The 13,541-nt window shown below is 38.5% G+C and overlaps 1 protein-coding gene across 1 annotated transcript in view; it reads right to left on the reverse strand.

Moving 5' to 3' along the window:
• Positions 1–4,243, reverse strand: part of LOC136844975 (uncharacterized) — a 43,598-nt gene extending 39,355 nt beyond the window's left edge. The window contains exons 1-2 of the mRNA XM_067114452.1: positions 4,150–4,243; positions 3,724–3,984 (exon numbers count right to left, since the gene is read on the reverse strand). Of these exons, the coding sequence (XP_066970553.1) occupies positions 3,724–3,982 (259 nt within the window). The 5' untranslated portion in view covers positions 3,983–3,984; positions 4,150–4,243. The remainder of the gene's footprint in view (positions 1–3,723; positions 3,985–4,149) is intronic.
• Positions 4,244–13,541: the final 9,298 nt, after the last annotated feature.

Raw genomic sequence — 13,541 nt, forward strand, 5'->3', positions numbered from 1 at the left:
TCACAGTATGCAGTTAATTATTAACAATCAAAACGTTCATTAAGATACACGAGAAACAAGTTATAAATATTTAACCCACAATAAATAAATGGTGCGTCAGGATGAGGATAACAGCAGAGCCGTATATAGACTCTATATACGGCTCTGGATAACAGTAGTCTACAACACGTTCATAGTCACAGTAACTTCATATACGTAGCCAGTGTTGGCTGGGCGCGCTTACTAATGCACTCAAAATTCCTCAGGCAAAATTATCTTATCTCTTTACCCTGAGTTAGGCCTAAACTGGACGGTGGCTTGGACCAGGTGGCCTGGCGCGTGGTCAACAAAACTCTCGGATCATGAGTAAGTGTGGATGTTTGTTTTCTTTACGTAAGTAAATGCCTATTGAATCGGTATTAGGACATCTCAAAAATGAATTACCTGGATTGGATTGACAAATAAAGTAGTGTAAAAAAAAAAATATAATGAGAGTGAGATTCACGCCTCGTTTAGATCTTCATTGGAGGGGTGGGTAGAGCTCTCGGCTAGCACGCTGTTGGCCCAGCGTTCGACTCTCCGACCGGCCAATGAAGAATTAGAGGAATTCAGATCTGGTGATAGAAATTTATTTCTCGTCATAACGTGGTTCGGATTCCACAATAAGCTGTAGGTCCCGTTGCTAGTAACCAGTTGGTTCTTAGCCACGTAAAATAAATCTAATCCTTCGGGCCAGCCCTAGGAAAGCTGTTAATAAGCTCAGTGGTCTGGTTAAACTAAAACATACTTAACTATCAGAGGCGGAATTTAAAAAACTGTTGTTATCAGACCCTTTAAGGAGAGGGGCGGGGTTTGAGGATATTTCCGTTTTCTATCCCGGGCATAGAAGAGGTAGTGAGTGGTCTGTTTTCTGCTATAAGCGGTATCGCACGTAAAGTGCTTCCCTTTCTATTTAATGTTGCGAAACCTTCAGTTAAAGAATTCGGCAGATCTGTGTTATCTGAGATGGTAAACGATGCTTTACCTTTAAAAGAATCCATAAAACGAAATGGTATAAGAGCCTCGAAACTACTGACAACGAATTTTAAGCGGTACCGGAAGAAGACGGAGGAAAAGGAAAACAGTGAAACGATTAGTTTAGACGGTCGAGTGTGGGAGGAAAGAAAAACGAAGGAAGAGGAAGAGTATACGCGTTAAATCTAGAAGTAAATATAATAAGGACGTGTACGATCTTTTGTAACTCATTCATCAATTGACAATCGGCGGTACACACGTTTCTACCCTTCATCTAAAATTATATATAAACACAAAATATGGCTAGTGTAGTTCCTAACGTACCCGGAACTGGTAATCAAGTTCCTATTTCTTCGTATATTGCAGGTATATCAGAATCGTTCCCGAATGTTAGTAGACGTAGAATTATTGAAACTTCAATTAATTCGAAGGAAAGACTGGATTTTACACCTAGCAATATTTCCGTAAATCAAATTCTAACCGATAAATATATCGAATTTCGCCTTAACGGGGTGGCAGGTTCTTTCTTAGCGGATGATATGCACGTGGCCCTCGTTAATGGTATAAGTAATACATTATTTAAATCTGTTTCTATTTTCTTGAACGAAAAGTTGGTGGAATCTTGCCCGGTATTTAACTATCAATCATATATAAAAATGCTTAAAATGATAAAGCACTCGGCGTTACCTACCACCGGTCGGGCAGGGTTTTTATACGATGATTGCCATGTAACACACGGATTAACTCATCAATTTACGCCCAATACATTCGTTCAAACCAGCAGGTGGAAGCCACGGGTTATGAGCAGCATTAAAACGCAGGGCGTCCATACGCATTTTCCACTTCTTTTGGATATAACGACTACAGACATGTATTTACTGGATTCAGTTGACTTGAGGCTTAGACTCGAATTAGCGAATAACTGGGTGATGGATGCCCATGCTGATGGACATTTAAATGGGATAAATATAGAACAAGCTAAATTATGGATCGATGGAGTTACCCCGCATTATAACGCCATGTCGGCTTTAAATGAGGCTTTAGCAGTTAATCCTATACAATATATATTTGATAAGACTTTATATAAAACATACGTTATTGGACAAAATGAAAATTCGATTTTAATTGATCAACCTTTTAACAGTTGTATACCGAAAAATCACATTGGCCATGATTGATATGGGAACATTTTCGGGTAATTACGCGGCTAACAGCCTATATTTTAAATCTTTCGATTTAAATAATATACATATTACCGTTAATGGGAATACTGTATACAATATTCAATGTAGTTTCCCTAATACCATCATGCAATTATTTCACGACACAGAAAAGTATAGGGGGTGGCGGTGAGAATCTAATCACTTATGATAGTTTTAAAAATGGTAGAGCTATTTACTGCTTTAATTTTGTTGTGGAAGATGTTGAAGATTCAATGTCCGTGGAAATTTCGGCAAACCTGCGAATATCGATCAGGTTGGGTACGGTCACTCCGAACCCCTGTGTTATTTTACTTTCCGGGGATACGAAGGGTATTTTAACGTTGGATACGGATAGGGTTATTCAGTGTGATGTTAGAGGTTAAATGGAATGGGTACGAAAGAAATTGAAATAAGTTTAAAAGGCTCACTCGGTGATCGCATGAAATATTTAGGTGTGTTCGCTTCGGATGAAGTAGGCTTATTTACCCTACCCAAAAATAGATTTAAACCTTTAGTTTTTATATCTAATACATTATCTTCATCCACCAATGTTAATATTATCGGTCGTTGGGTATGTTTGTACGTGGAAAAATCACCTAGAAATATAATCTTCTTTTTCGATAGTTACGGTATAAATCCAAAAGTTTATTCGAATGACTTCTCTAAATTCATATATGCACATCCTGAATATAGTATCTATCGAATAATAACACAGATACAATCGGATAAATCGTACAAATGCGTCTTTACGTTATATTTTTTGTTCATTGCGCGAGTCACCGCGGCGTGAAAAAAGTATTGTCTTTAATACAAAATGCATTCTCATTCACTCGTTTAAGAGGTAACGATAAATGGATAACGGAATATTATTTTAAATATTTGAAAAAGTTTAAATGTTCACACTGGAGATCAGGGGGTAAGCGTGCCATTACATACAAGGAATGTCTTCGCATCTTAAAAAACCGAGGTAACTGCATTTTTTTTTCTTTTGTTTTTTATATTACCCCGTCCTTCAAAAGAGGGCATCGTGCTTACCCCATACAAAAAATGGGAAAAAGCACGTTAAACGAAGAATTCACATTTTATTAATAATATATTGTATATATGTATATATATCACACCTCGAATCATATCACATTTTTCCTTATTTCAAGATGACCTGTGAGAATCGGTCCCCTGTGAACGGAAGCGGTAAACTATAGGACGTCTTCGTCGTTTTCTCTTAAACACGTTTCGAAATATTCGAGTTATCATAAGGATACATGTAGACACTATATTGGGATGCGTGGTGAGGCAGTCTCGCGATGATTAATGTATTGAATTTAAGCAAATTTGTACACTGTCTTTTAATTGGTAAATAAATCGTCGCGAATAAATATACACGTATTTTTTACCCTGCCCATTGATTTTTGTATACGTTTGCAAGTGCATTTGAAACAAGAAAACAGGAAAACGGAGAAAAAGAGTGCATGTTTCTATAGACTCGGGAACTATTATTAAGTAAATACATCGTGTCGGATCTACATACCTTGACCAGGCGATTCATCCATGGCGGGTTGTGACACTTGTTCATTCTCAGTCGTGGGTGGCGGTGGCGAAGCAAGGATATCGGAAGAATTTACAGGATTGCATTCCCCAGTGGGAGTTGTTGCATCCTCTTCACGGTCTTGACCCGTTTCAATCTTCCTAATAATTGAGTTGGGAGCCCCGACGCCATAGTAGTAATGTTTCCTGACCTGGGTGGGTACTTCATCGGCGGATAATTCACTACTTGTGCTATTTCCCATATCTGAATGAGAGAAATAATGACTGTGTAATATATTCTTCTTCCAACTGGCGCATTATTTTTTTGTATATGAACACTTATTCGATACACAGATGAATCTTATTGCTCTTTACCGTTTAATATTCGCTACATGTTCAAGAAAACGAAAGCGACTTAGATGATACTCACTGGATAGTGACGGAGGACGTTTAACGTTCCAGCCAAGAGAAAAAGGGATGGTGCACGTATAAGGATTGAGAATGGACTAATGACGATATCCTCCAGTTGGCTGTATTTATAACGCACGGTCTAAAAGTATTAATCGTATGTGAACAGGGTTTGCAAATCTCTGGTACGGTTTACAAACCGGGAAAAATCGACTACCTGTGGATTAGCACCTAGGTGTTGAGGGACGATATCCTCCAGTTGGCTGTATTTATAACGCACGGTCTAAAAGTATTAATCGTACGTGAACAGGGTTTGCAAATCTCTGGTACGGTTTACAAACCGGGTATGTATGTGTGGATGACCTGTGGTGTGAATAAGTCACCGTAGGACCGTGCACCCATCAATCGCGCTTGTATAGCTGTTGATTATTATATACACAGTTATTTATTTGCTTTGTTTTTAAGTGTATCTAAATTGGCATGATTATTTAAATTTTTATATCGCATTTTATGTATGTAAAACCTTGTATGAGTGTCCTATATATATTTCACTATAAAAATTAAACAAATGTTATTGCCGTCAACTTTCATCCACCACAATTGACGTCTATATAAGACAGATGAATAGAATACATGTCCTTAGTATTGAGCGTGCTGACGTCATGGCAACAGGTCCCTTCCCCGAGCTGATTTTAAATCTTTTTGCCAATCCCGCCCGTATTATAATAGCGGGGTTTAGTAACAGCGCCAAGTCAGTCCTATGTCAAAAAATCACTGAACTTTATATGAAGCGCATTTCCAATCTATATTTTATATTGTGGGGTATCTGAACATCCCCTCGAAATGCACCCCTCTATAGGATCCAAATTTAAAGTCTCCAAAGAAATTTTAAATCCCTTTGATTGCACTGAAAAGGGGATGGATGGTAATAAAGGTTTGTTATTTATACTCGATGACTGTTTCTTAGAAGCGAGTGATAATAAATTTGTCACTAACGCCTTCACAGCAGGACGTCATTCATCTATTTCAGTTATATTCATAACACAGAATATGTTTAATTCTGGAGAGTTTAGTAGAAGTATAAGCCTGAATTGTTCACATTACATTCTAATGAAAAATCGTGATTTTAGTCAAATTGAAAACTTTAGGTCGACAGTTATTCGGTCGCCAAAAAGCTTCAGCATTTTCGGATTTATATAAAAAGGCTCTATCGCGTAACCGCTACGGTTATTTGTTAGTAGACTTTGGCCCGTCAACACTTGAACTGTTACAGCTTCGAACTAATATTCTGGGTGGAACGGAATATCAAATAGCTTACCAATATGGATAAAGAACAGTTAAAACTTCTTAAAATTTTATACGGAGATGTGCAAGATGTTGGTAGTTTCAGCGGGGTAGACCCTTTATTCAGAGTAGCGAAAAATCTGGATAACAAAATTACTCGAGAAAATGTTACAGAATTCTTACGCAGGCAAAAGTTTTACACCCTTCATAAAATCACGAGAAAAAAATTCCCGAGAAGAAAAATCATATCACCCAAACCTCGAGTGATAGCGAGTACCGATTTAGCTGATATGTCAAAATTAGCTCGGTACAATAAGGGGTTAAATATCTGCTGATATTTATTGACGTGTTTTCCAGATATCTACAAATTATTCCATTGAAAAAGAAGGATGGTGTCACTATGCGTCGTGCTTTCAAGAAGATTATCGAATCTAGAGAATTTTCGGGAATTTTACGTTTGAATAGTGATGAGGGCAGGGAATATTATAACAAACACGTCAGAGAATATCTAGGGGGTAAAAATATAAAATTATATAGCGTTTACTCAAGAGAGATAAAATCATCTATAGCTGAAAGAGTAATAAGGACTATTAAGAGCAGGATATATAGATATCTCACGCATAAGAACACCTTAAAATACATTAACGTCTTGCGTGACATTGTTCAGAGTTATAACAATACCCCACATAAAAGTTTGGGAAAGGAACGCACCCCTCAACAAGTTCACGCGTTAACCGCTAGAGAGGATATTGAACGTCAATACTCGAGTATGTATAAAAATGCTGTTCTCGTTAATCTACCCTCCAGTTCAATCTTGAATGTTGGAGACGTTGTAATGTATAGCGGATGAGCATCGGAACGCAGTTTTAGAAGGGATATACTATTCAAAATACTCTGGAAATTTTTAAAATCCGAAAAGGTGGATACATCGCAAAATCCTGTCATATACTTCTTGGAAGATTTAGCCGGTGAAATAAAGGGAGTATTCTAGCGTGAAGAATTAATTCCCACAATTCTACCAGAAACGTATGATATCACTATTCTGAGAAGCAGGAAGATAAATAATAAAACTCAATATTACGTTAATTAGAAAGGTTACCCGAGTCAATTCAATTCATGGGTCGATGAATCTCAAATTGTAAGGCTATGAACCGTAAACAACCTTTAATACATAAAAATAAAAAATTTATTTTATTCATCACATATTTATCACCCAGCGAGATAGGTAAAGTCATTCCAATCTTAAACGGTGGTTTTGTGGCTGCCATATCGGAAATTTTTAGAAATTTTCTTTGCGGTAATCTAACCCAAGATAAGAAATTTATTAAACACTTAAGAAAGTGTAGGCGTGAAATTCATCTTGTGTCCTTGAAAACAACGTCTGTAGCTAAGAAGAAAAACATATTGAAAAGCCGTAAAGGGGGTGCTATTTTATCGGTGTTACTACCTTTAGCCGCGAGTTTGGTAGGGAGTCTTTTTAACTGAGGAAAAATGAAGGAGTTTTAAGTTATCCCCGCCGTTACATATACGAGAGGTTAATGAATAGAATGGAGGTTTGTGATAATATTGATAATAATTATACTAACCTTGAGGGTTATGGTAAGTTGGATACAACCGTTAGTGACATGCACATACCTCTTAATGTTAAAATGAACGCAATTTTTCCCGCGGCGGCTAAATCACTCACGGGACCTCCTCATTCTCCTATAAAGGGTGTGGGCGAGGTGGCTGAAGTAGCTGGGGAGGAGGGGGTAAATGCTCCGATTACCTTGAAAACAGTTAAAGGGGACAGGTATTATTCCAATATTTTTTTAAAGAACCTCAAAAGTCGTACGTTACAGCTTTACAGCTTTTGTTGAACACTTACAAAATTCTAGCTCGATTGAATGGAATGAAGAAGGGGATTTAGCTCATTCACTCGCAGGTTATAATATTTTAGATATCGCTCAAGAATTTCAAGGGGGTAAAAAGACCAACGTTGATAATATTTCCATTTATCACTACTTAATTGAGATGGCAGGGGTTAAAGATTGGATGTTAAGAAATGCAGCTATTAAAAAACAAATAGAAGCATGGCGTAATGCAGTGAAAAGAGGCGGCAGTGGTAGTGGTGGGAAGTTGGTGGGACATGCAAAAAAGAAAATGGTGGGTGCGTGGGTATCTTATTAACATGTGGGGAAAATGATACAGCTTGTTTAATCGTGTGACTAACCCTTTACATGATACAAATTGTTTAATCACGCGGTTGAGATAACAGTTTGAAAGTGGGTCGGGCTTTAGCGTGATTCATAGCTTCAGGTGGGAGTTTTCGAGGGTGGCATGATACAACTTGTTTAATCAGTGACTGTGATAAAGGGGAGCGTCTTTAATGACTCATAGTGTCAGGGGGCAGGGAAGCTCGATTGCAGGATTCGGTGGCTCATTAACTCTTGAACCATTGGAATATCAAGACGCACACTCTCGCCATGGCTTCGTCAACCTCCATGTGCAAGTTAGTTTTCCGGAAACTTGTCCGAAAATAGGTTCAGGAAGAGAAATACTTGTTTAGTAGTGGCCACTAATTGTGTTACATGCAGGAATTATGGCATGGCTGAAGACGTCGTTCGAAGTTATCCATCCGCCGAGATTGGAAGCTTTCGATATTCTCGAACTGGTGCAACATACGCCTGTCTCCATGATCGCGGTGTTGAAGGGTCTGCCATCGTGAAAAGCCCGGAAAATATTACCTCTTGGGAATGTGACGATGAAGTAGATCTCCCCACCGTAGCTACTTTATTAACCCAATATGGCATCGGTGACCCTGTTGAAGATAATGAATAGCGCAAAAGAGTTTAGCATATTCCAAAGATGAGGACCATGCTGACCATTTGAGCAGGGATACCAAGCAGATGAGGTTCAACCACTTTTTTTCTTCGGTGAAGAAATTGAAGGAAGAATTATTTAAATCATCGTATGACTATGTCAAATACGTTATCTTCCCTGCTGGTATCGGACAAAGTGGACGAGTTAACATGACATGGTTGAATCAATATTTACCTGTGTTATCTACATTCAGTGATGAAATGAAAAAAATTGGTAAAATCACTTGCGCGGTCATCATGAAAAAGAATTTTTCCCTGCTAGAGGAAAGATGTGTGGAAGATTTATATATGAAGAACTTGTTATCAAGATTTAAAAGTTCTGATGTATTAGATGAATTGTCTTTCACACATGATTGGGAAACTGGGGAGGATGGGTGTGGTATATATTAGCAATGTGTCTCGGTGATGTATTATTTTTGTAAAATGAATGTATATCATGTGTGTATTCTTTTGTACACCTTTTCCAGTGTATTCTTGTATGACTTTGTATGGAATATTAATTCATGTATACCATTCCCCATGTACTTCTGTATGACTTTTGTTACAAAAATAATAATGTAATCTGATTCCTATTTAATCTTTATGCAAATTTTCTATTTTTAGTGTACCCTTTTGACTTAAAAATTTTTTGGGAGAATCAATTTTCAGTGAAATCAGGTTTTTAAGTCCTTAGAGTTGACTTGAAAAATTTGAACTTTTTCAGGGGGAAATGAGGAACTTTGGGGGGTCAGGTTGAAACTTTGGGGTCAGGAGTTTGAAATCCGGGTTTTACCTCTGAAGAGTATGAGAACTTTGGGGTCAGGAGTTTGAAAACAGGTTTTACCTCCATAGAGTATGAGGAACTTTGGGTCGGGTTGAAATCGGGTTTTTACCTCTGAAAGTATGAGGAACTTTTCAGGGCTGAATCCGGGTTTACCTCTGAAGGGGAGGGTCAGGCTGAAATCAGGTTTTTACCTCTGAAGAGTATAAGGAACTTTGGGGTCAGGGCTGGTTTTACCTCCCTATGAAGGTCAGGGCTGAAATCCGGGTTTTGAAAAATCTGAAATCGGGTTTACCTCTGAAGAGTATGAGTTTTTACTCTGAAGAGTTGAACTTTAGAGTCAGGGCTGAGGTTTTTAACTTTGAGGAACTTTGGGGTCAGGGTTGAAATCCGGGTTTTACCTCTGAAGAGTATGAGGAAACCTCTGAAGAGTATGAGGAACTTTGGGTCAGGTTGAAACCGGGTTTTACCTCTGAAGAGTATGAGGAACTTTTCAGGGCTGGGTTTTCTGAAGAGTAGGGGAACTTTGGGGTCAGGTTGAAACTGGTTTTTACCTCTGAAGAGTATGAGAACTTGGGGTCAGGTTGAAATATAGGTTTTTAAATAAAGAACTGGTTGAAACTCTGAAAGTGAAGAGTATGAGGAACTTTGGGGTCAGGGTTGAAAACCAAGTATATGAGAACTTTTTTATCCAGGTTTTTACCTCTGAAGAGTATGAGGAACTTTGGGGTCAGTATGGCTTTGAAATCCGGGTTTTACCTCTGAAGAGTATGAGGAACTTTGGGGTGGGTTTTAGGAGTTGAAATAAAGGAAATCCAGGTTTTTACCTCTGAAGAGTATGAAATCCGGGAACTTTGGGGTCAGGGCTGAAATCGGGTTTTCCGGGTTTTACCTCTGAAATCTGGTTTTAGAGTATGAGGAACTTTGGGGTCAGGGTCCGGGTTTTACCTCTGAAGAATATGAGGAACTTTGGGTCAGGGCTGAAATCCGGGTTTACCTCTGAAGAGTATGAGGAACTTTGGGGTCAGGCTGAACTGGTTTACCAGGTCTGAAGAGTATAAGGAACTTTGGGGTGAAGGGACCTCTTGAGTATGAACTTTGGGGTCAGGGCTGAAACGGGTTTTACTTCCTGAAGTATGAGGGGTTGAAATCTTAGAGTATGAGGTTTTTTACCTCTGAAGAGTATGAGGAACTTTGGGGTCTGGTTGACAGAAATTATGAGAATGGGGTTTCAGGTTGAAACTGGGTTTAAGTCCGAAGAGTATGAGGAACTTTGGGGTCAGGGGGTTGAAATCCGGGTTTTTTGAGAGAACCAGGGTTCTGAAGATCCGGGTATGAGGAACTTTGGGGTCAGGTTGAAATCGGGTTTTACCTCTGAAACCTTTGGGGCTGAAGAGTATGAGAACTTTTACCGGGTTTCTGAAGAGTATGAGGAACTTTGGGGTCTGAAACCGGGCTGAAAATCCGGGTTTTACCTCTGAAGAGTATGAGGAACTTTGGGTCAGGGCTGAAACTGGGTTTTACCTCTGAAAAGTAAGAATATCCGGGTTTTACCTCTGAAGAGTATGAGGAACTTTGGGGTCAGGGCTGAAATCCGGTTTACCTCTGAAAGAGTACCTCTGAGGAACTTTGGGGTCAGGCTGCTGAGAACTTTGGGGTCAGGCTGAAACTGGTTTTTACCTCTGAAGAGTATGAGGAACTTTGGGGTCAGGGCTGAAATCCGGGTTTTACCTTTGAGGAACTTCCCAGGAGCTGAAATCCAGGTTTTTACCTCTGAAGAGTATGAGAACTTTGGGGTCAGGGTTGAAATCCGGTTTTTTTAAGTCCTTGAAAGAGTATGAGGAATGGTGTTGGGGTTTTTCAGGGTTGAAATCCTGAAGAGTATGAGGAACTTTTTTAAATCCGGGTTTTAGAAGGTATGAGGAACTTTGGGGAGGGGGTCTGAAGAGTATGAGAACTTTGGGGTCAGGGTTGAAAGGGTTTTACCTGAAGAAGTATGGAACTTTAGGGTCAGGTTGAAATCCGGTTTTACCTCTGAAGAGTATATGAAGTCAGTTTGAAATTGGTTTTAAGTCCTTAGAAATCATTTTATGAGGAACTTTGGGGTCAGGGTTGACATTCTGGGTTTTACTCTGAAGAGTATGAGAGTCTTGCCTGAAGAGGAACTTTGGGGCCAACCAACTTTGGGGTCAGGCTGTGGGAACCTGAAGTGAAACTTTTCACACCTGTTTGAAATCCGGGTTTTACCTCTTATATTCAGGGCTGAAATCTGGTTTTTACTCTTATGAGGAACTTTGGGGTCAGGGCTGAAATCCGGGTTTTTACCTCTGAAGAGTATGAGGAACTTTGGGGTCAGGGCTGAAATCCGGGTTTTTACCTCTGAAGAGTATGAGGAACTTTGGGGTCAGGGCTGAAATCCGGGTTTTTACCTCTGAAGAGTATGAGGAACTTTGGGGTCAGGGCTGAAATGGTTTTACTTCCATAGAGTATGAGGAAAGGATTTTGTCCTTAGGCTTAGAGTATGAGGAATGGGGGTTTCAGGTTGAAATCTGGTTTTTACCTCAGGGCATGAGGAACTGAGGAACTGGGGTCCCCAAGGGCCAGGGTTGAAACGGGTTTTAAGTCCTAGTATGAGGAACTTTGGGGTCAGGGTTTGACATTCTGGAAAGAGTCTTGCCTCACAACCTGGGAACCTGTGAAAACACCTGTTTGTTATATTCAAAATCAATTTCACACCTAAAGGTGAAAATTAATTAACACACATTTCACACTAAAGGTGTGAAATGTCACCAATCCCCAGGTATAAAAATCGACTACCTGGGGATTAACACCTAGGTGTTGAGGGACAATGGGGTCTTTTCCCCTACTATCCTTGGTGAAATATTCAACTCAGATGTGATCTTTGTATGTGATAACAGTGTTAACAACATGCGTATAAGAAATTGTTTGTACAACTTCATGTATGGACAGTGATTCATTTTATTTGGGCCAGACAGTAAGGGATTAAATGCCAGAATAAGTCCACATAATAATTCTATTTGAACTGACCCAAAGAATAATGCTATTTTGTGTATCTAAGTAAAAAATCACAAATATATTGATTAGTCCCAAAGTATCGTAGCATAATTACAAGATGTAAAAACAGCGTTCCGAGAAATCATTTATAATGTACATTTGCACAGGTAACGGAGGAAAAAAATTATTTTAATTTGAGCACAGTTCTATAGATTCTTGACCCCATTCTGCACATGATGTGGAAAACAAATTAAAAGAGAAGTTAAAGTGTCCTTATTTGCATATTTCTGCCTTGCCTTGTTTTATCCTGTACCGGATTTAAGCGTAGGCAGCTGCTCTTCACCCGAAGAGCCATTATATGCCCCCTTAATCTTAGCTGTTGTTTGTACAATAGAGTCGACTTTGTAATCCTTTGTTCTGCTGTATGTACACACACACACATATATATGTAGGCATATATATATATATATATATATATATATATATATATATATATATATATATATATATATATATATATATATATTAACAAGGATTACAGGGATACTTTTTAGTTTCTCTTTAAATCTCCTTCCAACATCTTGTGCAGAATGGGGTCAAGAGTCTATAGAACTAGGCTCAAATCAATATTATGTTTTCCTTTGTTACTGTGCAAATGTACATTATAAAAGATTTCTATGAATATTTTTATATTTTGTGATTATACTACTAATCAATTCTATGGAATTTTTTTTTTTTACTTTGGTGCACGCACCGAATAGCATTATTCTTTAGGCCAGTTCAAATGGAATAACTATTATTATTATTATTATTATTATTATTATTATTATTATTATTATTATTCCGTAGATGAAACCTATTCATATCAAAAAACCCCACAGGGGCCATTGACTTGAAATTCAAACTTCCAAAGAATACAGTGTTGAATTAGGAAGAATTAAGAGGATGTAAAGTGAAATTTAGAATGAAGAGATCCAACTTATCAAAAAAAAAAAAATTAACAAATAGATACAAAAAAATATTCGAATGCAAAAAAGGATTCGAATGCAAGAAGAATAGTATTGGGTAGTAGTGCGTTGCACCTTCGCTTGAACTTCTGAAGTTCCAATTGCACAGCATCCTCTGAGAGGCTGTTCCACAGTCCAACGGCTTGAGGAATAAAGGACCTCTGGCACTGAGAGTTCGACAGCGAGGCACATTTGCTGAAGACTGGAGCTGCTGTTCAGCGAATCTGGTTGCTCTCAGCAGATAAAGGGGATCAGAGATCAACTGTGAATGTGAAGGATCTCTGCTGAAATACAACATAGGAAAAAGTGACAATTCATAACTGCTACTGTTAGGAGACAGAAACCTACCACTACGAACATGTTGATTTATTCTGGCATTTAATTCCTTACTTGTCTGGCTTAAATAAAATGAATCAGGGCTGCAATTTGGTATGTTTGATGATTGTAGGGTGGATGATCAACACTCCAATTTGCAGCCCTCTGGCCT

This window comes from Macrobrachium rosenbergii, chromosome 13 (genome assembly GCF_040412425.1).
Source record: "Macrobrachium rosenbergii isolate ZJJX-2024 chromosome 13, ASM4041242v1, whole genome shotgun sequence".
Taxonomy (NCBI): domain Eukaryota; kingdom Metazoa; phylum Arthropoda; class Malacostraca; order Decapoda; family Palaemonidae; genus Macrobrachium; species Macrobrachium rosenbergii.